Genomic DNA, 26739 nt, shown 5'->3' on the forward strand with positions numbered 1-26739 from the left:
TCTCTCTAGGAATTGCAATGTGAGTGAGGAATAGACAGGCTAGAAATAAATAAGTAGATGTCCATACATATGCTTACACAGCTAATGGTTGAACAAAGAAAATTGATAACAAATGATTTAGAGAGAAAGCATATAGTTGTAATTTGCTGTGACATTTCAGGCATAAATGCAGAAATGGGGACAATGTAATAGAAATCTGAAGGTCCTTTGATCCCATTTCCCTTAATCTTTTAAGGTTACCTCCTTGTCTTGCAAAAGCTGAGAGGAGCACTCCTGTTGTGAAGGAACTGCTGCTGATGCTGAAGGATGATGTTGAGTGGTGAGAGGAGAGGGCTGTTCTCTACCCTTGGCCTGGGCAGTGTCTGGTTGATCACTGCTGAGATACCTTAAGTTGAGATGTCAGTGAATCTCTTGCAAGGAAAAGATAGGAATGACTGACTATTCACCTGTTCCTAATGCATGTTCCAAGCAGCAGTTGATGGAAGCTCCAGTCCATAATGCAGATTCTTGCAATGCTTTCTTGCTATGACAGTTAATTTTTCCCTATGAATTACTCAGGGAGATGTAACTTTGATTTCCCCCTGATGTTGTACCTATTTTTTAGTAGAACAGTTTTCAGTCTCAGCTTTTTGCATTAAAAAAAAAAAATATTTTACTGGAATATTTGGATCAAACTGCTTTTCAGTCTCCCCAGACATCCTCTAATTTTATTCCAGCAGTAGCAAGAGGAAATATTCTCTTTTTCTTCTTCACAGATTTACAGAATGCAGATATGTGATATTGAGTTACAACAGTCTGACTCCAACATTGCTGATAGTTTGGTACAATTAAGTCAGGCCTAATCTTAAAATAGGCCAAAATCCTAAATAAATACAGCATTAGGATTGCAGTGAATAATTCCTGCTTTTTGAAAACAGTAATTGAATGCGCAGATATTAAAGGCAAACCACAGGAGGCCCAGTACATAAGATTTCTAATCTACTTAACAGGATCATTTTATATGGCCAGATTCAATTAAAAAGATAAATGCATTCAGTTTTCTCACAGGAGAACCTGTATATACTTTGTATTCAATCTAACTCATAGGGTGTAATTTTAAGCATTCACTGTGTCAGTGATTTGAGTTTTTTTGACCCTCCCAAAAATGAATTTATTGCATTAATAGGGCTCTGGAAGACTTAGCAAATCCTGCAAGGCAATTTGATTTTTGTCACTCTAAGGTGTCTGCCCACCTCTTTCTTTCCATTCTCTGACAGGGCCAAAGGGAAATGTGTACTTCTGCCTCCCATCTCTCATCCCCAGACTCCTGCTCTCGCTTGAGCTGCTGGTGAAGGGCTGCAAGGGTGGGTTTAGTGATGTCCTGAAAGAGCAGCTGCTGGAAGGCACTCAGAGCTCATCTGTCAAAATCCAGAAATTTGTAGGGAATATTTGCGTGTTGTGACCTGTCTCTGAGAAATGGCAGTTGGGTTAGATTTGAGGAAAGGAGGTGGTAAGAAGATCCCCAAAGCTCTCATAAAGAATGAGACTGTAGGTTGTTTGTCTGGTCTGGGTTGATGCTCTGGCCTAAACTGGAAACTTGTTTGCAAAGTTTCCGTATGATTACCCACTGGCCTATAATGTATGAGCAGAGTGAGACCACGTTATTAAGTCATCCAGGACTGCAAATACGACGGCACTGAGGAACTATTTAACATGATGGTATTACTAGACAGTAGCTTTGTCTGACCTGTTTATTAGGATTGAGTCAAGTGATATTATATTGCTAAAGCCAGAAAGTAAATGACTGAACAAAATTTCCTAAGATGGTTCTAGCTTATGCCAGAAACTAACCATATACTCTGATTTATTACTTTATTTTCTATCAGTATAGAAAAAACTGACTATAAAAGTTTGCTGTAAATCTCAGCTTAAATTCTGTGCATGGTTTATAAAGGTCATTGTGCCCAAGGCTCCTTATTTTCCACTTAATCAACTACCACTTCCATGGCCCCCTTGCATTTCAGCAAACATCCTTTCAGTATGATGTGACACACCCAGTGAATTTGCACAATGTGTGCTTGAAGGAAGCCCTGATCTTTTTACATGTGAGGACAATGATTCAAGTGTTTAAAATTATCTGAATGTTCTGCATATCAATTCAGCATTGTTGTCATGCCTGAGTCTTTCTAAATGTGAAATTAGTAGATTTAGAACCCAGAGCTCCCCTGGAGTGTCCCCATAGATAGATTGTAGGTCACAATAACATGAGACAACCTAATTACCATAGCCATTGAAGGGACTGAATGCACAGTAGGCACTGGATTATGAATGCTCAGTTCCAAGGAATCCATTCCCTAAATGGTTGCTGCTGGGTCCTTCATAGGCATTTTTATCTGTTTAGTCACAAATTTGTTCTACAACCATTGTGACAATATTATTACTTAAAAATATCTGCAGTGGTGTAAAAAATTCATCAGCAAATACAAAATGCAAATGGCATAATTTTTTTTTTCCTTTTAATGCTGGATTGGGGTGGGGGTGGGGGCTGGGGAATCTGCTGATTCTAGTTTCAATTGTCATGCATGACTTCTCTGTCCCTTTTACATTTGTTTTTGTTTTTCTATATGACATTGCAAATGTGGGGATGGCCTGAGTCTGAAGCTCAGCAAAACTTGAGAGCTTAGATTTTGACTGTATAGCTGAAGATTTTTTTTGTCTTTCTTTTTTTTATTTTAATTTTTTTTCCCCGTAATGATAGTAGCCACAACACTGTTTCCATCATCAAAAAAGAAAAAAAAGAGATCCTACTTCAAGCTGGGGGACAGGAACCTTTTGTCTTCAAAAAGAGTACCCAGGTTCAGTTAGAGAACTGGAGTTCAATGCAACTGGTCTCCAGAAATGTTGTTATGTTCTGTATTTATGGTCTACATTACTCATTTCTAAAACTGGTCATAGCAACCATCTTACTCTCCAACAATAACTGATGTTGCAGTGCTCATTTTTCTCTTTATTTTAAAGTTTAAACACTTAGGAACTCATGGGCAGGTTCTGCATGGCAGCACCCAGGTCAGCTGGTCCATGTCCTTTCTGCAGTATGGTCCAGGCTTTGCTCTTGTCATAACATGAGCATGAACGCGAGCACTTGCATCTCAGATTCAGAAGGACCATTTCATCTTATATCATCTGGGAGGAGAGTTAAGTGAGAGTAGAGCAGGTTTTTGTGTCACTGTATTGTGTGTGCATCACTAGAAAATCGTCCCATGTAAATGATGCCCTACTGTGTCTAAGTAAATCTCCATCCACACTTACTCCCCTGTAGCTCTTGGGACTGAGCTGGGCAGATCTGGCAGTAAGCTCTTGATAAAAAAACTTGATACCTTGAAACTTTTCATCTTAAATCGGTTTTGTTTCAGAAGTGACTGAGACAAGAAGATGGAAATGCTAATTTTGTTTTGTCATCTACCACTTTGACCATTTTAAATACTGTGCTGAAATAGTTATGCAGGGATTGGTGTAAGCACTTGCATTTTTGTGCTCACAAAATAGCAACAACTCTGAATGACATAATTTGGTTCCAAATATCACAGTTCAGGGTTGTACCTGGGTTCAACTTCTACAGGACAAGGGCAGCCTACCTACAGTTACCAAATGGAAACTATTTCCACTTTGTATTTAGTTCACAGTTTGGAAGCAAAAGTTGTGCCCAGAAGTTAAATGAATTGCTAGCATCACACTTCTGCTAGCTCTCCAAATAATTTTTATGGCAAAGCTTAGAGAATTTTAAAGGATGGCTTGCACCAACTCTGAAAGAATTGACCTAAGAGAAACATCTGGGGTTTTTTGTTTGGGTTTTTTTTGTTTTGTTCGATTTGTTGTGGGTTTGTTTTTTTTAATATAATTTTGCTTTTAGAAAACCACATCTTAGTAAATTAAATAATCTACTCTTAAAGCAGTAAAAATATTTTTAGTGCTGTTTTTTTAAATAATAATCTGATTTATTATTTAGTAATATTTGAACTTAATCACCATTTTGGTGAGGTCACAATCTTCACATTTGTGATATTGTTGCAGTAAGAAGGCTGGGAGGGTATTGGGGGCAGAGAATGAAGTAAGAATATTTTTGTCTTGAAGTCATCAGTTCAGGTCCTGCCTGGGCCAAGTGGCATTGCCCCCATATCAGTGGGTGAGGGCCTGAGCTGGTTTTCCGCAGGCTCTGCAAAACAAGATGGGCCACCCCCTGCTCAGCACTTGGGATAAAGCTGTCATTATTTGATGGATATTTAGTGGCACTTTGTGAAATGAAATGGAGGCCTGTGTGGCTGTAGTCTTTGCTTTCACTGTGTGTTAACCATGGGGTGAGTAATTGAATGCTCATCCATGTGTGATCATCTGCACTGCCACAAGCTCATTATCAGCATTAGTGTGCTGAAGTCACCCGAGGCTCCATAATGATGTTGTATGTGGCCACTGCAAGAAGTGCTGCTGTCTTTGTCTTTGTCCCAAGACAACAGCCAGCAATTCCCAGTAGCTGTTGGAAAATCTCAGTTTATAGAATTATTACAATTCTTTTCTGCTGCAAGCTAGAATCTAAAATCTGCCAAGAAATTTGTATTGCTTGCATGCCTGCTGGTCAGATGCTGTGGCTGTTGTTTTATTTTATTTAGGGTGAGGGCTGGGTGCAGCTGGCTAAGCATTGCATACGATGAGACTACAGAGAAAGAACAGAGGAATAAAAACCAGAATACTTCATGTGATATCTCAAGTCTGTGGAAGAACGGTGTTTGGGGCTTCATGTTGTGTCATTACATCAGTAGGTTCCTGGTTATTCCATTTCTGCTTCATTTTTTTCAGGGTTTTCCCTGAAGCTTCAAGAGCTGTATCTGCTTTGTCCCATGATACTAGCAAAGGTGTGTAAATGGGTGAACACACCTATCAACCGTGAAAACCAGTAGTGAGGACAAAAAGGATGTGGTAAAGTGTGGGGCTGCCATGGGGAGAGGCAGCCTCTCCCACCTCTGTGAGGACAGGGTGTGTAGAAGGTACTCTTTGGAGCTAAGAAAAACTTTTACTGACATTTTCCATCACATTCTGGATCTCTACAGAACCCAGTCATACTTACTGATGCACTATGCTGGGACATCAATGATCTCTGAGAAGAGATTTACTGACTCACTTCACTGAACGATTTCTTGAATATCCTCGTTGTGTCACCCCTTGATACTATGTTGGAGATCCTGTGACAGTTCCTGCACCACCAGTTTCCTGCCAGTGCCCTTTTTGTCCTTGTGGCCCAAGCCACTCCTTAAAAAAGGCTATTCAGCTCTCCTGAAGCACCCATAAACATTCCCTGCTAAATGCTGTGGGAGAGGAAGGAGAGACTTCACAGCTGGAGTGAGAATTGGAAATTCAAGACATGTCCTCTTCTGCTGTCCAGGAGAGCACTGACCACTGGAAGTAGATTGATCAGTGTCAAAGATGAATGAGAGGATTGAGAAGACAGAGCAACTTTTTTCTACATATTTACACATTTATTTGGAAAGGAGGGGAAATGTTATCAACTATTTCAGGCATTTTTTTTGGGTAAATGACAAAGCATTTTGGTATGCAGGAAACAACTGCTTCCCCTCTAGAGTTTTTTGGCACTTGAAAGGAAACAAGCCAACTCCAAACCTCTAAAGAGGAGAGCAGTTACAAAGACTGATTATTCTCCCTGTAAAGCTTTTTAGGAGTTTCTCTTGCATCAGACAGAATGATGATTCTTCTACACCCCAGTAATACCATTGTGTTTCATTTGGAAGAGTTTACCTGTATGCAGCAATGGACAGTACTGGAGTTTTATAAAATTCATATCTGCTACCAAGGACATTATATGTGGAATATTCCATGTAAGTCAGTCCCCAAAATAGTTAATAAAGTGCCAAAATAATAAAGAATGTTTACTGCAGAATTTCATGAGGAGACTTGAAATTCCACTTATGCTGAAGAAAACAGGGAAATGTCATCAGTTTTTAGAATGTTGTTCTGTTTTAGAAACAAGAGTCTTTTCTTCTAAATCCTTATTATGTTGAGGGGTTTGGTTGTTTGTCTGTTGGTTTACAAGGACATTTACCTTAGATGCATGTTTAGTGCATATGTAGTATGATGATTTTGGTTATGTGTGTGTTCTCACAGCCAGACAGACTGTTGTATCCATGCAAACCTTTCCTGACCTCAGAGATGGTCTGGGCAAACTTAGGGAGGAGGTCTTCTGTTGTGTGCTTTGTAAGTCAGGGACTTCTCTAATGCAGAAAAGGGGGTCAGAATATCAAATATGAAGTTGTATTTATTGAGTGGGACTGGAGGACAGACAGAGATGCAAAAACCTAAGGGATTAATGGGTAAGGTACTGCTGTGCAAGTGCAATTTCTTTCATGTGTTACAGGATGGCTTGAATAGCAAGAAAATTCACTTTGTTAAATCCTCATACTTGCTAATTCCACATCTTGCTGTGGTTGTAACACAGACCTTGCTAAGTCAGCTGGAATTTTATGCCTGGATGGGGGAGCTCCTGTGCTGGAATGGGGGGACGGATGGATGACCAGAAATAGGCCAGTTGGAAGGCTGAGTTTGGCCATTTAAAGAAGTCAAAGCAGAGGCATTTGGTTTCACTCCTGTATTTATTAATAGCTGGCTGGTGCTGTGCAGCACATTCGACAGTGCAGCCCAGGGTCGATAGGGATTGCCTGCATGCTTTTACCAGCTGTCAGTGTGGCAACTGTGAGGTCCCAGCTGCAACACCAACTTCGTCTCCAGGAGCCAGCAGGTTCTCCCTCCCCAGCTGGTGTAGCTGGAGGGAGTTAGAGAGGAGCAGTTCCTCTGCTCAGAAGAGACTGCTGTGGCCTCTTAGCCACAAATGGAACACCTAGCAATGAGGAGAGGAATTGAGAAATAGCAACTCTTACCTGGCTTTCATTTTAAGGAAATAAAGATAAATATATATATGGGTGGACAAAAAAAAGACAGTGGCATAAACCAAAGTCTCAACTGAAAATGCTTTAAAGTCCTAATTTCTGGTTTCCTGTTCATTACCCTGGCCAGAAGCTACGTCCTACAGTTGCAGTGGCACTTTCACAAGAACCACAAAAGGTGACAACAGAGTGGTAGTGTTGTGCTGGCTGAGGTGTCCACATGTGGTGACACTGAGCACCTGCTTTGCATAGTTTCCCACCAGATTCCTGTGTTCTGGGAAAGAGCAGGGGAAGGGAAGGGAGGTGCAACTGAATATTTTCTGTGTTAATATGTGTACCACTCAAGAGATATGATGGACACTGGGCAGGAACTGAGATTGCGATTGCATCATTCAGCACGTCAAACTATTTCTCTGAAAAGGGTGTTTTGGACTATGCTGTCCAAAAGCCAGGAATTGTCAGGCATCCACAGGCCTTGTCTGAGAACTCTACAGATTTCGTTTTGAATATCTTTGTTCTAAATAAGAAAGTGAGTAAATTTCTATATTTAGAAGATTACTAGGCCCTCAGTTTTCCCATCTATTTATTCATATGTCTAATTATATTCCAATGATTGCTTCCTTTACAAATATTGAAAGTACTCATGTAATAAAGTCATCATATGTGCATCTTCAAGAGTAGGGCTTTAATATCACTAAATGGTTCATTTGTCTTCCCAACTGTTCCCTCATATTCAAGCTAAATACCATGAAAGAGTAGAAAAAAGTAAAGTACTCAAGATACTAAGTTTTATAACAACAAGTGTGCCAGTTACTGCTTTATAAAGAGAAAAAGGAAAGGAAGGGGGAATAGGAATAAGAGGGAAACGTAGCTGATGATTCAAAATGCTGTAACCTTAGTGCTGTCACTGCCACCGTTTCATTCGTTCCAAATGTGCCTTTTCTGATTTTGACAAATGAAATATTGAAACAGTTTTAGAAAAACAGGGTGGCTGTATTTTCCCTTTAAAGAAAAGATGTCTTATTTTTTTAGAAGTTCTACAACTGCAGTTTTCAAGAAAATAAATTACTTACAGCAACTAGTGAAAAAGGGCTTTTTAAAGCAGTACTTTCTGTTGCCTCTGTCCTAACTAATCTTTCTTGTTATTCTCTAGAAACATACAAGTATCCTCTCTGTTTAGATACACTTTCATTTCCACTAGTAATTTGTGAAAAAATCTTCAGGTTTCCTACAGTTAAAAACTACTTTCTTAGCTACAAATTTTAAAATAAAGTTTTTATAGATTTTTTTAATCCCTTTGAATAATGAACTTCCATTCTTCATAATGTATTATTGAGTGTTATGAAGTTTAAACGGGTCAGATGTGCAGTGTATGGAAAAGCAGTAAGCTTCAAGCAAGTGGAGCAGCTGTGCTGCTTTAAGTACAAATTCATTTTGTTGGATGTGATTTCTGAATGTTATGGATTAGACGAAAAGTTATGTTGGATAGTATGGATTAGAATGAGAAGTGTGTTGACTACTAGATAATGCCATAGTGGAACTTTGACACTTAAGTGCCATCCTTTTTGGTGCAAGGGAAACACCTGCCTAGTCTTAGAAAAAGCACAGAGCCCCACCTGCTTATGTATAGATTAACTGTCTGTGCTGAGAACCCCGTTCTGCTGTGGTGACAGAGGTTGATCCATTGGAAGGTTATTGCTCAGCCAGGAGACTGCAATCATCTACAAAGTTTGTAAGTATGATAATGTGGAACTGACAAGAATTTTATAGTCATGAATGTGCATTCATATAAATAACACCTAAGGTTATGTCTCTCTAAGGCATGTGGAGACAAGGCACACAAATATTTAGGTGTTGGCTTACTGTAGTCATGCAACTTCTTTAACATGAAAGAGACACCTCTTCTCATAAAATATTTTAGAAGTGCTTTTGTTCTGAGTTGCTGTATGAATAAGAAAAAAAACCAACTAAGTACACAGGGGTAGTCCAAGTTCTCATTATGAAATAAGAAATGAGAGGACAGTACAGCTGAGCTATGAAAAACCATGAAGAATTCAGAAAATTGGTGTTGCTTGAAAAATGACTTGTTTTTACTGATGCCATTGTTGGAAGATGAACATGGGCCCAAGGAAATTAGAGATTTTAATGGAGTCTTGCTTTCTAAGAGGATTTTTATGCTGCCAGTTGAATTGTAACAATTAGCCAGTTGCTACCAGCAGCCTGCTTCAAAAGAGTAGATGCATTTGGCATTATTTATACTAGGCAGACTTACAGCCTCCTGTTAATCTGAGGGGTGAAGAGGAAGAGATATTTGTAACCTTCTGAAGGGCAGACGTGATTTCTGGGTTCATGATGCTTCTTCAGTTCCTGAGATCACAGCTTGGTAAGACTGAGGATAAGGAACAGATAGCAACTAGCCTTTTTTAGGCTCTGGTTTGGCAATTACACATGTTCTAACAGCACTTAAGTGCATAATTATGAGCATGGAAATAAAGATTCTGTGTGCTTATGTGTGTTCATTCTATTTGCTTAGTACATCATCAGTTGATTCAGTATTTTCTTAATTGTTAGTTTTATATGGATTTACTACTGTTCTTGAGATTTGAATGAGTGCATGTACGAAAATGGAGTTTTAACTGTCATTTTTCATGGTACCAGAGGAATAAAGGGGAGTACATTTGAGAAAGTTTGAAATAGGGTACTTGGGAGATTTACAGAAACTGAGTTGAATTCTCAACCAGGAACATGATAGGAATTGTAATGAGAACAGTATTAGTGAATACATGGAAAATGTGGAGTTTGCAAAGGGACATCAAGCCTCTTGGAATTCTTTCAATGAGCCTGTAGATAAAAAGATGAGTCAGTTGTCACAACCTCCTTGGATTTTTCACGTTACTTTGAGCCCTCGAGAACTGAAACTGGTATGCAATAAAGAGAAGATCCTTCTGTAGATTATGAGATGGCTGAAGAAAAGGGGAGGAGTACATATTTCTCTTAGAGACAGATCCCAGAGGGGTATATGCTGTTTGCCATGTTTAAAAACCTAGGAAGGGATGTGAGTATTAGGGGGGCTAGTGTTTGCTGCCTCTATAAAATTTTTTGTGAGTTAAGACTAAAGCTGGTTCTAAAGAAAGGTTTTCATATATAAATGACTGAGAAACAAAATAACAAGACTAAGGTTCATAATGTACAAAGCAATTTGCTTGAATTAAAAAATGGATTATGAATTAACTTGTTCCATTCAGGATCTTGATCTTCCTGTGGTAAGTTCACCATCATCTCAATGATTACTAGCAGTCAAAAAGAGAATTAGAAAATTAGGAATTACTAATGGAATACTATATGACACAGAGCATCTAATTATGCTACTGCTGTAAGTCCTTGCCTTTGCTACATCTTGAATGTTGTGTGGTATTCTCACAATTCTGTCTCAAAAGGCATATGATAAAAGTACAAAGAATGCCCAAAGTGTTTAGAAACATATAATGATATCTATTTCAGATATGAATTGGACAATGAGCCTTCTGTGTAAAAACAGATGATTGAAGTGGTGTATGACAAAAATTAATACTTGAATAAGATGAGTATGAAATGTTCATTCGCTGAGAACTGTAACCCAGTAGGACACACAATGAAGTTATTGGGCAGGGGAGTTTGAAGCAGAAAGTCCCTTTTCCCAGAGTGCACGATTTAATTACATATCTTGTTTCCACTGTGCTGTAGAGGTCAATAATATAATTATAAATTAAGTTATATAAAGTAGAAACTGTCAATAAATACAGTGGTTTGAATGAACTCATGGCCAAACAAAGTCTGTAATCTGCAGAGCACTGGCAGGCAACAACAAGAGAAGGCACTCTCTATTACACAGTCTAAGGTGATTACTATTGGCAGCTCTTAGGAAGGATATTGAGCTATGTGAACTTTTTTCTGAGTCAATAAGTCTGTTATTTCAAAAAATAAAAATTGTAATTTTATAATTGTAATTGTTGGGGAAGGAGCAATGTTGCAGTGGCCAAAATTGTATTAGGGTCCTATTGAGGCTTTTCTTCAATTCTCTTAAGAAAAGTGACTATTTGCCCTGTCCCCTCAATAAATCACAGCTCTAACTTTGAACTTCACAGATTTTCAAGATTTGGAGAAAGCCAAGGGTTCACCTGTGAGTCCCTAAAACATCACAATGCCTCCTATTGTTGTACTTCTGGAACTGTGTTGCCAATGAAGCTATGTTGCTTAGAGATTTGAGATTTGAGTGAGACCTTCCTAGCTGTGGCTACCTCTTGAATGCCTTCATACTGGGAAAATCCTGGCAGAGGATGATTTGTGGTACAGGTAATGCAGTCTCTCACTTTTTGGGGTTAATCAAGAAGCCTTTTGTTAGTGTCTTCACAGGCCATGCCCTCTCTTTCTGAGTGGATTTTGATCTTTGGAATAAAAACAAGGAATGGTGTAACAGAGATTGCCAACATCTTCCCTCTGTTGTGAATTGACTGTGGAGGATGTGTGTGGGCATATGTTCTAGTCTTGATTTACTAATCACAGAAAAAATCATACTGCAGCTTTGTTGGAACTTGTCTCACAAGATACTAAAAGCTGCTGTTGACTCAGTAGTAATAATGAAAAAAGAAAGGTCTGGCTAAGTATTAACATCATGCTAATCAGACTAAAACATTCCTTGCACTGAGAACTGAAAATCTTGTGTTTTGTGATGCCAGAATAATACAGGAGCTCGATACTTTGATATTTTTATTTTTTGCTCTGATTCAAGGTGCCTTTAAAGTAAAAATTTACAGAAGTGGTTATCTGAAAGCATTTTGTCTGGGAGGCTATTTGTTACATTAAGGTTTTCAGCTTCTTTTCAGTTCCCCTTCACCCTAGCAAAGTGTCATTGCAAAAAAGTTCTTCTTCTACTGCTCTTAAAAATGATTAGGAAGAAATCAAATGCCTTTTCAAAAGATGTTGTTTGTTGTACAACAGAGTCTTACTAGAGGCGTTTATTTCTGTTGAATGTATTCACATTCAGTTTTAGGTCCTGCTGATACAACTCTTAGTTTATGCTCTTCTGATAAAATAGTGCTTCCAGTCTTCAGGTGTTTCTGCTCCATTACCTCAATGTTATTATATGACAATGCTATTATATTACAATGCTATTACAATGGTGTAATGTCACTGACATTATGGAATGCCAAGTCTGGTTACATTTTGGAGCTCTGGAGGTCCGAGTCACAATGTTTGGACTTCTAGCTTTTACAGTGTTTGAAAATACTTCTTTTGCAGTTCTGAGAATTGCAGTGTGGGTCTGTGCAAGGCCAAGATGTACCAGGTTTCCAGGAATAAAGATTATTCAGATGTTCCAGAAAGGATGAGGAATTGTTGGATAAAGAAAAATGTCAGGAAATGTGGCAAGAGCTATGGTGACCTTGTCAGAGCTACTGTTTCTCGGCAGAACTCAGCCCCAGACTGTCTCGGGCACACCAGCAGCATTCAGCTGACAGTGTGTTCCAATACCCCTTAGGAAAAAGCACCTTTAGCCAGCAAAGCAAGGAAAAAATTTTGAGGGATTCACAAAGGGTAGGTCCTTTGTAGGGGGAGATAACATACCTTCATGACCTAGCCTGAAGTACTGGAATGCAGGCTCACTGTGGCATCTGTAAAGATATGTAAATATACATATATATAGCCATGGTCGGACTGTTTTTAGCTACCCAAGTTATTTCAATACATTGTGCAATGTTATCCACGAAAGATGAAAGAACTCAGGTACTTTACAAATAAAGTGTGTGTTAAAATAACCCTCTCAGTGGACAGTGGTATGCTGCTGTCATTTCTCCCTTAAACCTCAAAAAGCAAGGGAGATAGGGAGCAGGACACTGTAGCTGGAAGTAGCACATCGCCCTATGATTATGTAGATGCAGCAAAAATTACAAAATAACACAGTAAACACACTGAAACTATGTAGCATTCCCTATCATCACCTTCAGTAAAAAACACTGTTCAAATTGAAGTAAATCACAAATATGTCTTCTATTACAATGAACACAAAATTGGGGTAAGGCTATGCACCCAGCAATACTAAGCATATATAACAAATTTATTTAGAAGTAGAGCTGTTGTGAAGCAATGTAGCGATTTGATATTGTCTACATAATGTGATAAGACTGTTATTTCAAATGTAGTTCAAATTTTACTATCTACAATAGAGCATTTTTATGTTCCTACTTCACCACAATGTTTTGGTTTCTAGATAGGGCCAGCCTGCTACCTACATGTCTAGGGAAGCCTTCTTAATTGACTCAGATATTAATTCCCATGCCTGATCCATACTTGTGCTTCCGCATGCAAACTATGGTTAATGGTTACACATCTGCAAATTGACTACCTCCTGTAACAGCTTCCTTTTCTGACACCAAACAGATTGTTGAATGATGCAAACTTCCCTCATAAAATTGATACCCTGATTCTTCCCTCTCAAAGCAGCTGTCATTTTGGCATCCTGGGGCTGAAATAAATTTGGCATGCAGCAGAACACAGGATCTGAAGGCTTGCATTCGCCGCTGACAGGCACAGACTTATTCATGACCTGATCCCACTGCACGGTGGTTGCCCTGCTATGTGCAGCTGGTCAGCAAGTGCTTGTAACATCTGTTGATTGTTGTTTATTGTCTGCAGAACGCTTGTTTGCTCAGATTTCTTTTCTAGCTGCTGTACACCTCGTGAATCTGATAGCTGTATTTCCACAAATACAGACAAATCACTTCCTTCTCCCAGTAATGGTCAGTCAGCTTCAGGGGTGACAGCAAAGGGCTTGAAAACTGACATGTTGAAAGTTGGAATGGAACAGAGAGAACTCCTGAAGTAAATATTAAGTGAAAATGAAATGATGAAGTGAAACAGAAGGAATGTTTTGACACTGAACACTTATTCTCTGATAAGTACTGCTGTACTGCAAAAATTCCCAGAGATGGAGAGCCAAAAAGCGTGATGAGGGACATTAGTGCTCACCTACAATGTAGCATGCTTTTTACTAAACACGGTATGTTAATCATGGGAACTGTCAGTCAAATGTGCATATATACCTGTATCCCATTTCAGCAGCTGATAGCTGTGCAGAAGTGACTTTGGGAATTTTCAGGTTTAGATGAGCGTTTTATTACAAGGCAGAGGTGGAAGGAGAATTCAGAAGCCAGATCTGTCTGTGGGTTCTGCCGCAGCTCTCGTCTGTGATACTGGGGCACTCTCTTGCCCTTAAGTAGACCATCTTATAATATCCACTTGGAAATGGAGATTATAAAACTGTTATACCTTGGAGGGAAGAATGAAAATGCTTTGAGATAGTCTTTTATGTTCTGTATGGAAAACACATCATTACTGTAGAATATCTGCATTTTATTTTATTAATGTTAAGAACAGTTCCACAGTAAAATGGGTCAGTGTACCTTTATTTGCACTCAAGAAGCAAATTATCATGCCTTGATCTACCTGCCAGTTAGGTTGCTCAATTGCTTAAAAGTGGACCTTGATCCTTGGAGATGTTGATTGACTTTAGGAGTTGAGTAATAGGAACTGATGCATGCATTTCACTCAGTGTGGTCAGAAATTCACAGAAGTTTACTTTCTAGCTTGTATGCTAGAAAACGTACTATTTGTCTGGTATGTCCTAAAAACACACACCCACAAGTAAAGAAAGCAGTATATGTGTGCCATGCAGGAAATGATAGGAAAGGTACAGCCCTAGTGAAACTGAGAACACCTCTCCCTGACTGTGTCATGTTACCTTCTTCAGTTTTTTTGTGTTCCCAGATGTGTGGAATGAACTGGGTTAGGTTTGGGGTGTTGTCTTTGAGATTGCTGGTGTGAGAGACGTAAATAAACAAGGCAGAGCACTCCCAGCACACTCGCACAGGGACTGTTAATTGCAGTTGAGAAAAATACACATAGTTGTTACAACGTGTATTTTAGAATAGTTCCTCATCACATAAAATAAGACTGGGCTTAAAAAGGTTCTTCACCCAGAAGGTGGTTGGGTGCTGGAACAGGCTCCCCAGGGTGGTGGTCACAGTACCAAGCCTGACAGAGTTCAAGAAGCATTTGGATGATATTCTCAGGCACATGGTGCGACTCTTGGGGATGGTCCTGTGCAAGGCCAGGAGTTGGACTTGATGATCCTTGTGGGTCCCTTCCAACTTGTCATGTTCTGTGATTCTGTGAAATGTGATTACTATATAAAAGTTCAAAACCTGACTTTTAGAACCTCCAGAACAAAAATTTCCCCTGACAGAATTAAGTTGGAGAGAATGATTAAGCAAATGATGGTCTGAAAATAAACATTAGAGTAGTTACAGTATATAGAAATATGGAAATGTGTTTGTGCCATAAATATTTTACCATTTCATAATGTTATTTGAATAATTGTTTAAACTCAATGCTTTAAATTCTGATTGCCTACAAGGCACAAGTTGTTTTGCCTTTTCCTAGGAAGATGCTTGAAATTAGATGTATAGAAAGATGGGGGAAAATGACAAAACTGAATACACAATGAATACAAAATTGAAAACTGTTTTTGAAACCTTTCCAACACTGTATTAAAAATTTGCACTTCCATAATTAGTGAATGACCTTTCCTTCCTTGACCCAGATTTTAGTTGTTTGCAACAAGTGAACAAAAGAAAAAAAATCACTTGAAGTCAGCAAAGCCAGAACAGCAGCTTCCGTAAAACCCTTTGCCAAACTGATTAGATTTGCAATTCACTCACTAAGCCTGCCTGGTCATGGCAGCATCATGCAATGAATCTTTTCATTGAATAAAACTGGAACTGCACAGGAACTAAATTTCTGTAGTGCTTGTTTAAACATGAAATTGTTCCTGATTATCGCACATGAGAGCAGTCTTATTCTAGAATTAAAAAAAAAAAAAGTTTCTTCCTGTTGAGCTTAATGTAGTGGTTTAATAATTAAACAGAAGCAGTTAATTGGAAAATACTGCATATGTAGACAATCCTCAGTCTTTTTCCTTTGGTGGATGTAAATGGATAGTGGTTGGATAAGGAAGTAGTATTTAAAAAATTCTTAGATAACAGATTGTCTTTATTTGTTGATTTTAATTTCTTTATTTGTCTGACTAAATGAGAAAGTTAAAGTATCTGATAGGTTTTGCATATAAAATGGCATTACATGTAGATTAGCATGACCGTAAAAGAATCTTAGAAAGTAAAGGTTGTATCTCTCAGAAGGGAGTTTATGAGAACTACAGTGTGTCCTCAGTCTCCACATAACTGCTATTCATATCCAGGCAAATCAGGGAGAGAGCACAACCTGATTTTCATTCAGACAGTAGCTCAAATCCTGAGTGGACTGGGCTTTTACAGACTTTACTTAGGATTTTTTTTACAGCCTTTGCATTATTAACATATTTATCATTGTTAGTGAGCATGTTAGCAAGTGAGATTTAATATAACAAAAGATTGGATTTGCTTATTATGGATTGATTTAAAAGACTATGGTTAATTAAAACTATATATTGTCCAGAAAAGAAATAGCTTTAAATGGTGGTGATCCAAAAAAAACCTAGAAAAAGATGACTGTGGTGTTCAGTTCTGCCTTGTCCCATTTGTTTTTCAGAAATTAAGGTGTTAATCTAAAGAGAAAAGGGAATAAATTTGTTAGATTTATTTTTATTAAAAAAAAAAAAAAGAAAATAGAAGACTTCTATTAGCAAAGAAGGAGTAAAGAAAGTAGAGGAGGCATCTTTCTGAGGCTGCTTTAGACCTTAACCAGAGAAGCAGCCCTTGCTTGCTTTGTCTGCAACAGTCTGTAAGCCGTGTTGAAACGTGTCTTGACCACAGGTCCTGTTGAATCAGTGGCAGACATGGTTTGGTTGGCACATGCAAATGAGGTGGCTCTATACCAAAACTATAAAACCTTTGAAGACAGTGACTATAGAAAAATTTAAATCTATTAAAAAATAAAAGGTTGGATTTCTTTGCATGGTTCTTGTCAGTCACTGGAAACCTTTGTGCAGTCTGACTGAGCTTTATCTCCTCTGTGGAAGCCAAACAGCCAGCTGGTTGGCCTCACAGCTGGGGCTGATCCAGGACCTCATGGGGGAACAGGAGTAACAAGTGTGGAAATGACCAAGCAGCTGTTTCCACTATTTTGCTGCATGAAGAGCTGGGGATCTCAGTTGTGTTGTGCTGATACAGTAAGCCAGATAGTGACCTAGAGACCAGATTCCTCAAGTGATTAAAGTTTCTGATCCTGTGCTTTGCAGACTGTCACAGGGCTAAGTCCTCTGTGTCCAGCACCCAGTGCAGCTCTTGGAGGTAAATGCTATAAAGGTTGGGTGGAGTTGTGCTTTGGGTGATGGCCAAAGACTCTTCAGTCAGACCTGTGTGAGCTAGGAAAATGAAAGTGTCCTGAACATGATCCTTTTTGGCTCGTGATGGAGTTAAAATATGTCCCACAAAGGATTTCTGAATTCCTGAGGAGAATCTCCAGGGAGATCCTGTGAATATTTTCCTTGTAAACCGTATCTCTTATTCTTCTGCTCCCTGCCAACACCTACCAAAGAAATACCTTGCTTATCTTTTTAATCTCTGCTCACCTATAAGCAATAGTTGGCTGCTTTGGTGCAAATTGGTTGGAAGATACACATGTAGACATGGAGGGAGAGTTGGCTAGAACTGCCCAAAAGTTTGCATCTGGTATTGGGTTATATCTCTCTACCCTGGTGAAAAGTGCTACAAGACAAGCAAGGTTTCACATGCAGGACAGTATTGCAGATCAAGAAGCATGCATGGTATAGACAGCTCTGGGATGCTGTCAGTGCTACAAGTTTCAACTGTGGTGATGTAAGTGATTTGGGGATATAAATGGCTGTGTGAGAGAACCACAGAATGGGGCTGCAAAGGTGCTTATGATGTGTTGCAGCTTGGGCTACTCTTATGGGGGGGGGAATCTTACATAGTGATATATGTAACAAGTGAATTAGAATACAGGCATATGTTCAAAATCACTGCAACTTTATGCCTTAGTTATAAGTAGTTTTGAAGGAGCTGCTTTAATTCCTTCCACAGCAATCCAAACTATGGGTACTCAATTCCCATTTGTCACCAGCATTTCTCTGATCTCTGCCTAGCTACACTCAAAAGTGCCTCCAAGTATGTTTACAAAGATGTTTACTCTCCAAACAGTTCAGGCTGGTCATTCTGAAACTACTTAAGGAATGTACCTGACAACTTGGGTGGAAAAACATTCTCTAGATGTAAAAGACTGAAAGAGCTGCTGTATACACTGGTCACAGTGTTCACCGAAATTCCGAGTCTGAACTGAAATATTTCTCTCTACTCATATTTTTATTTGTGAAATACTTTGTCTACTGAGGTAAAATGTTTTTACTTAGCATGCAAGTAAAGAATGGCAGAATGTCATCTACAGTTGTTTTAGCCATCAAAGAGAAAAGGAAAAGTCATATGAACATAGCAACATCTTCATCTAGAACTGTATTTTAAATATAGCACTTAGTAAAAAAGCTGCATCTTGGTAACCTTTCTGAAAAGATCGTAAAAATCGAGACATTCTTCATCCAGTTATAAATGAGAAAAATACGAGTGTCAGTTCTGTATAATTCAGAATACCAGGTGTCTAAATGTAACTATTTTAATGCTCTGGTTTTTAGACTGTTCAAAGCAAAACATTTTGCTTACATGGTGTTGATCAGTTTGTTTCACTTACCACTATAATCACCTTTATCTCCTGTGCTGCTGTTTGCTACTCCTAATGTAATTGTTAACAGGAAACCAAGAACAGCCATAGAGGATATACTGGGAAAAATAGTCTGATAGCCTGGCTGCATAAAAATTGTTGTTTGTTGTAGCTGTTGAGATGCATCTGTTCAATAAATGTAATTAATTTGGAGAACATGCAGTTCTAGAAATGGTATGAGTATTGTGTTCAGGAGGAACCACACAGAAGGTTGATTCAGGCTACTAACACTTAAAACTAGTTTATATTTCTGAATTGAAACAACACTGTATCTTTAGAACTTGTACAGTGAACCAATCCAAACCGGTTTTGCCAGTATTATTTTTTCATCTGGAATTACGTAAATTATAAAATCAAGCAGTTTTTTGAAAGGAAGTGGGAAGGGGATGTTTACATATTTTGCCTTTTCAGGACCATTTGATGTGCTGCATTAAAACTGCAGAGCTGAGTATCCACAAACTGCGTATTTCTTTGCGTAGTATATTGTTGATATAAATGATAGAAGTTCAGAAATGTAAAGCATTGTGCCTTCTAGGGAAAGTCTAAAATGTCTTGCCAAGCTCTAGCTTTTCCATTCCACCTCTTCTATTTTTGAGAATTTTTTTTTTTCTTTGTAATTAGCGAGATGGTTATATGGAGGAGGAAAGTATTGCTGGCAGTAAGGCTTGCTCTAATATGTAGACACAGCAGGCAAACACCTTGTAGCCTTTTGGCTGGGTATCAACACGCCATTAATAAGCAGACAGCTTGAAAACTCAGCAATAGCAGAGTGTTTGTTACAAAACAGAAAAATGCCTTTGATCTGGCCATTGCATTTCTTGGAATCACTACATTATTATCCATAACAGGGTGCTCACATTTAGTTCGTCATCATACCTAATCTTGGTCCCCCTTTATACAGGGACTGTGAAAAAGAGGAATTCCTGAAGTACGTGTTAGTTATAGATAACTCACAGCATGTTTGTTTTGGAGGAAGAGCAAAGGAAGGAAACTGACATATTTGTAAAACTTTTTTTTTTTCACTCCACATCTAGAGCAAATGAAAATAGCACAAAATTACAAGAGACCATCCAAGGTAACTCTAAGCTGTTTGGGTGCAGATTTGCTCCACCCTCTATGGGTCTATTTTTGTTGTTCTTGCTGTGGTCAGTTGAGACAAGTTTTAATGTTACTACATCTTGGAATGCTTATTACTGCATCAGGAGATGATAAAACCCTGTTCTCCCCTCAGCAACCTCTGTGGATAACAACAAACAGGTACAACATGCCCAGGCAGTGCTGGTTAGAGGGAGGGGGGGAAATCAGATACACCTAATGTGCCAGTATCATTCAAGCGGCTCTGGATGATTTCTGTGACTCCTTACAGAAGTTGCTGAGTACAGGCATTACTTAAAAAGTAACTATAGTTACTGTTAGAGTATTAGAAGCATGCAAGTTTTGATTGTCCTGAAAGGCAAACTGCTACAACTTTGGTACAGACATCAACACAGTTTTAAAATACTTGTTTTCAAATCTTTACTAATTACTGTGAAATACGTGGACTGTAGTAAGCCAGTTTATAATTAGTCTGGGACCCTTCCTTCTCATGGGTCCTTTAGTGAAACTGTAGGGCAGTATTTATGCCAGTACAGTTTTCTGATGTGGCAGTGATTGAACACTGGATTAAGACTTTGAATAAGTTGGGCATGAAGAGGAAGCAGGGAAGGACTCTATTACCAATAAATATCTGGGAGCCTAATTTGACAAAATGTTTTGTTTCCACATTAGATGCACATTTCTGGTGTGTTTTCTTCCTCTCTTTTGATCAAGGGTGTTTTGGACTTGAGCCAAAGACTTGTCTATACATGGAGTTATCCTAGAATAATTACTCTGGAAAAAGTAGCCTGGATTAACTCCATGGGAGCAGAGTATTGTTCCAGAAGGAGTTATTTGGAGTATCAACATATTTGAATGCTCTGTCTCAATTGCTCTTTTCTCACTTTCTCTGAATCTTAGCTTCTCTCTTCATATCCTGGATATTGGTAGAAAAGAATAACCCAGTGTCGTCATGCTGCTTGGAATTTGTGAGTAGTTTTTGAATAGTTTTTGGAATTTTAATAGTTTGCGTCCACTTCCCTGAACCAGAGCACTAAACCAAGACCCTCTGCAAAAAGACCAAAACCTCTATGCTTGCAAATACCCTTCTGGAGTTATGGGTGAAAGCACGAGATAAAATGACCTGGGATCCAAAACCACATATTGCTTTCAAACAAAACGTAGGGGTAAGAAATTCTCAGATGTATTCAGAGATAGGAAACGCTGGAGGAGGAGATTTAGGTAGTCTTGAGTCTCTGTCCTGATGTGCTGTCCAAAGAGTCTGGAAAACAGATAAATATGCCTTCCCCCCTGCCCCCCCTTCTTCTTCTTGTGGATGTGTTGTTTGGGGAATACAGACTGAATACTGGGGTCATGCTGGCCGTAGTTCTCTATCAACCTTAGCACACTTCAGCAGTGTGTTATGCACATGCTCGGTACCCGGACCGACCGGATCCTTACTGCCGCTGAGCGCCACCCAGACCGGTGTGAGTCCCCTGGGGACACGGTTTGATGTATAAAACACCCCCACCGAGGGAGCTCTCTGCTCTTTTCCCCCGCCAGTGCGGGAAAACCCTCACCTGCGGCCGTGACCCGCCCCCGGCACGGCTTTATTTTCTACCACGAAGGGCACAGACCCCCGATGGGGGGAGCGCGGCAGGCGCGGGCGATCCGCGAGCGGGGCGACTGCTCCGGCTGCCCTTGCCTGGGTAGGGGAGCCGAGCCCCGGCCGTGCCGTGCGGTGCCGAGCCGTGCCGTGCCCGCCGCCCCCGCGGCGCGGAGCGGGCGCTCGGGGGCCGGGCAGCCCGCGGAGGGCGGGGCGGGGCGGGCCCGTGGCGGCGCGGGGCCGGCGGGGCAGGACGGGCGCGCCGAGCGCGGGGAGCGGCGGCAGGTTCCGTGCCTGGCGAGAGCAGATGGCGGCCGCGCTCCTCCTCTACCTGCCCCTCCTGCCGGCGCTGGCCGGCGCCTTCAACCTGGACACGGACAACGTGGTCAGCTGGAGCGGGGACCCGGGCAGCCTCTTCGGCTTCTCCCTGGCCATGCACCGGCAGCTGGAGCCGCAGGAGAGACGGCTGTAAGTGCTCAGCGCCCCGCCCGGCCCCGTCCCGGGCCGCCTGCGGGGACCCTCTTCCCTTCCAGCGCCGGGAAACTTCCCCTGTCGGCGGGCCGGGGCCGCCAGCCCGCACCGGGTGCCCGGCTGGCGGCGGGGCCGGGGGCGCGGGGCCCTCGAGGGGCCGGGGCAGCACCTGCCGCGGGCGCTGCGGCGCCGCCGGCCGGGACAGCGCGGAACGGCGGGGTCGGCCGGGAGCGAGCGGCCCCCCCGCCCCGGGGGCCTGCGGGGAGGCGGGAGAGAAAGGGGAAGCGAGCGACGGCCCCCGCTGGGAATCCTTCCCGCTGGCTGTGCCCGCGGTGCGCCGGGAGGCTGGAACCCGGCGCGGGCTCCGGGGCAGCGCCGACCTGCTCCGCCCGTGCCTGCCTGCGGTCTCGGGTTTGTTCTCCCTGTGCCTACCCGGCCTCCGGTATACCAGGGGCTGCTGTTCAAGACGGCACCTGCCCGGGAGTGCAGGTGGGAGGTGATACAAGGAAAGAAGGAAAAATAAATCGGTGTTTGTGGCATATGTATGAAAGCTAGGAACTTATTTTGGGAAATTCAGACAGCAAAGTAAGTCTCTGTACGTTTTCAGCATCTCTGCTGCTTTGTGTCAGTAGCTGAGCACTGCTGGACCCCACCCTATCCAGTAGTGCTGGATAGAGTGTGTGTATAAAATATTGTTGTTAAATAAATGCCCCTTCCCCAAATATTTGGTTTCAAATCGAGGGAAGACACGCCCGTTATCATACAGAGTTAGTGAGATAAGGAAGCTGGAAAGAAATAATATTCTTCCTAAAGTTAGGAGGTAAACTTACTTAAAAGTCCTGTGGGCTCATCTTGCTCACACTTACATTCTTATGTGATTTCATTAAAATTACAGTGTATGGAGGAGTATAAAGCACAAATAGCCATATTTCACCTTGTATCAGTAGATAAAATGACCCGTAGGATTCCAAAGAAGGAAATACAAATCTGTGAGCTCCTTTTCAGAGGCCCTTATCTTAATTCTTGACAGGATTACTCCTGCATTGGTCTCATTTTAGTTCTACTAAGAAAGCAGTGCCTGAAGCTTGTTAGCTTCCTTGTATATTGTCAGTACTGGTAGAATGTGTGTAGGAATATGCAGAGACAGAAAGCCAATTGCTGAGAAGTCAGTAGAAACACAAGGGCAGTCACAGTATTCAAGCTAGTCTGTACTATTTGGCTGAAATTCCTCAGAGATTATTGGCATGAAAGTTCTGTATTGTATGTATAGTAAGTGCTTCCTCAGGCAGTCCAAATCTGGGGACAGAGCAGAGCCAGATGCTATCTGCCTTGACATGACTTTCTGAATCCAGGCTTTCATGAGAGGCAAGGGTCTCTAATAGAGACAAAACCAGACTAGACAAACTGCGTTTTATGGTGATGTGCACTTCTGAGTATGAGGTGTCTTGGCCATTTTTCAAATCCGTGGGTTTTAGCACAAGGAATTAGAGTGCTACCCTGGGTAGCTGCTGGGTAGTACTCATGGAATGAAACCTTTTATGTCAAACAGGCATGTTGTAGTCACTTTGAGCATCATTTTTCTGTCTGTAAGACTAGTAGTGTGTGGCTGTAAGACAACAAGACATGCTATACTGTAACTTTCTTAGGGACTGAGGTGTGTTTAGCTCGTTTTGTGTGAGTTCTGTCTTACGAAACAGATGGGAATTTTGATGGCAAGACTCGAAGTGAAGCCTCCCTTGTTGGGCTGTGGTTTTATATCAAATAAAAACGAGCTATGTTGAACTAATATCAAAGGATTTGTGTTGTGTTTTCTGTGGAAACCACGTGCGGTTTCTAGATTGACTCTTCATACATGGAACAATGTCTGCTGTCCAGATATACTCAGGGAAAGTGGAAAGTTATGGGAATAGAGGTCATACTGAGGTTTCCTACTGAGAAGCGAGTATGTCTAATACCTGTATGCCACCCACTATTTGTAACAGCCGGAATTTAGTAGTTTATTATCAAGAGTGCAATACCTCTGCATTCCCAGATGCATTTTGGTCTTACCTCTACTGCAAAAATGGTACAGCTGTCTCTTAGTTAGAAAGAAGTATTTATTTTACCCCTTCTTCTTGAATGGATGCTAACTTCAAAACTCAGCTGCAGTTTGAATGTGAGTGGTGTTAAGTAGTTGACAAAAATACACAAACCCCATTTCATCACTGAAACTTAATTAAAAATGACACTTGGGTTCTCATCTGGCAGAGGCCCTCATTTCAAAAAAATCTGCCAGCCCAAGCGCCCTTCTGCCTCTCCAGTTTTATAAAATTAGACACAGGTTGCAACAGACATATGCAAGATCAGTCCATCTTTGGAAAAACAAGAAAAAGAGAGAAAGTGAAAGACATTAATTGTGTTCAAGAGCTAGTTTAGTCTGTGGCTTGGAGCAAGGCTTGGTAAAACAAACTAACAATATGTAATTTTACTCTTGCCTTGCTTAAGTGGTTCTTAAGTGAAATGATTCCCTCTTCCTCACACTAGATAATTCAGTGTTAAGCATTACAGCAATCCTCTGTAAAGATGAGGGTGGAGGATGTCTAGGAAGTGTGACAAATAAAGGTACAGCTGAAATAGCGTTTGATTAAACGTGGTATTTACTTTTGATCAACTTTTTCTTAGTCACAGGATATTGTAGATTGCATGTTAGCTTTGAATGACAATCTTTTAATGCTAAAAGTGCCATGTTTGCTAATGAGGAATTACTTAACTCCCAGCAGTATGAGTAGATGCCTGTTCAGTTGCTTTTACTTTACTTCAGTTGTAAATGGTACTGAGTATGACTATGGGCTAGTAACAATGTTTTGTTTTAGTTTGTGAGTATCTTCGGGTTAGAAAAGTTGGAAAGTTTGTCAGTTGGAGAGGAGAAAAAATATAACTTACAGTGATTGAAAGTGGACTGCAAATGGTGTATGGGTGTGAAAGACAGCTGAAGGCAATCTTAATGTGCATTGGGGAACATTAATGTTGGAGGTACCAAGGGCAGCCTCCCTGGATTTCTGTGTATGGTTCTGGTTCATTGTCCAGCACAGTGAATCAGGCAGCAGAAAAGACTAATGGAGCTCTGAGAGAGCTGGGCTTATTGCCCTGCATAAAGTTGTTCTGTTTGTAATCTCTTTGTCAATATGATGAAAGGCAGGGAGCTCTGGTTCTTGCAAGGGGGTAGTGGCACAACAGCAGTGCATTTCGTCTGCAGTCTAGGAGAACATTTGTAACTTGGAGGGGTCTGAGACTCAGGGACAGCATAGCTATAGGAGTAACGTGGTTAAAATGTAAGTAGTCCTGTGATGGAGAATGTGAGTGCATCTAGCATCTGTAGATGGGAACTACACCAACTATATTATAAATATGTTAGTATTATAATAAATGTATGATTACTAGCTATTCACTACATAAGTCATGCAGGTAGTCACATATGTGTAATTTTACATGTACAGAATATATATAAAAATGGTCTTTATTTGTATATACTCCGTGTAAGACATCCAGCAGGTCTGTTCCAGTTCATTTGTTTGTAACTCATGATGATTTAAGCAAATTAAATTAAATTGAATTAAAACAGAACCATCAAGAATAGCTAAATTTGTATATAACTTTCATGGAATCATAGAATTGGAAAAGATGCTTAAGATCAAGTCCAACTGTAAACCTAACACCCTTTAGCCTTTTTTTTTATTTATGGTTTAGAATGATACAAAATATCCTGAGTTGCAAGGCACCCATAAGCATTTACTTGCATGTAATTCTGATGTTATTTTCAGTAGAAGTATGGAACTGAATTCATATGAGCTTCTTGTTATTGTATAAGGCAAAAAAAGGAAGAAATTGTAGTTATCAACATTCAGGATCTTCCTATCAGCTGCAAAGCTGCATTGTTGAAAGCTGTGGATAGGCACTTTATGTCAAGATTACACTGACCATTAGCAGCCATGAAGTCCTAAAAATTGCAGTGTCTTATTGAAATTTTTACTTGTAACAGGTTTTGCTGATACTGCGCATCTCTACTGTGAGCTGTTATATCAATACATAACACAGTTGCCTTAGGTCAGCAGGGCTGCTGACATTGCTGTACTGCTGCAGTGCATCCTCAGTGGAATTTAGCCAGTACTTCCGTGTTGTCTGAGGGCTTGGGCTCACAGACACTTTGCTCCAGCAACAGAGAGCTGGATTATGCTGGTCTGCAGTGGAAGATGACAATTTGTGCTTGCAAAGGTGGTGTAGTGTAGCTCAGACTTCAGGTGGACAGAGTTAGTAACAGCACGTTTACATATTCAGGATTAAAAACTGTAATAGCGATGGTCTTTAGTTTAATTTACTTTTAATTTAGATAATTGCTTCTGTCAATTTAAGAGAGGATTTATACTCAATTTCATTTTTTTAGACTGCGTTCTTACTGTCTCATATTACCTGTATTTTCTTTTCTTGAGTGTGTCTCTGCTTTTTGTCTGTGCAAACTATTCTTGGATAACCTGCTTACTATGCTTATTTGCTTTGTTAATTTGTGATAGTACAGGAGTTTGACTATGTTTGAGATAAGATGTCCTGTGGCAAAGGTCAGGATCAAATGAAGTTGTGAAGGAGGAGGGAGGAGTAGTTTAAGAGTTTCCCTGTAGTGGTAAGGGATAGATTTCTAAAAAGATGATCCATCATACTAGTACCATGGGTGAAAGAAGTGAGAAGATAAATTTACATTGCATAAGGGGAAAGAATGTGTAGTTATTACAGGTGGAGTCAAACTGCAGAAGGCAGGCTTTTTCCCAATACTGAGTTTGAATTGTGCTGTTGGTTATCAGTATAGTAGAGACACAGCTGATAAGTTTACAGGTCAGGTATAAAAAAGATTGGAAATTCTGTATAATTGTC

The 26739-nt window shown here is 40.4% G+C and overlaps 1 protein-coding gene across 5 annotated transcripts in view; it reads left to right on the forward strand.

Moving 5' to 3' along the window:
* Window positions 1-26739, forward strand: part of ITGA6 (integrin subunit alpha 6) — a 130343-nt gene that overhangs the window by 62728 nt on the left and 40876 nt on the right. For 2 of the 5 annotated variants that reach the window (XM_051787367.1, XM_051787368.1), the window contains exon 1: window positions 21606-21834. In XM_051787367.1, coding sequence (XP_051643327.1) covers window positions 21674-21834 — 161 coding nt within the window. In that variant the 5' untranslated portion in view covers window positions 21606-21673. Of the gene's footprint in view, window positions 1-1256; window positions 1344-11050; window positions 11259-21604; window positions 21835-26739 lie in introns of those variants that run through there. The other 3 variants (XM_051787370.1, XM_051787371.1, XM_051787372.1) reach the window with 3 other exon arrangements.

This window comes from Manacus candei, unplaced genomic scaffold (assembly GCF_025592945.1).
Source record: "Manacus candei isolate 608988 ecotype Guabito, Panama unplaced genomic scaffold, ASM2559294v1 h1tg000023l, whole genome shotgun sequence".
NCBI lineage: Eukaryota > Metazoa > Chordata > Aves > Passeriformes > Pipridae > Manacus > Manacus candei.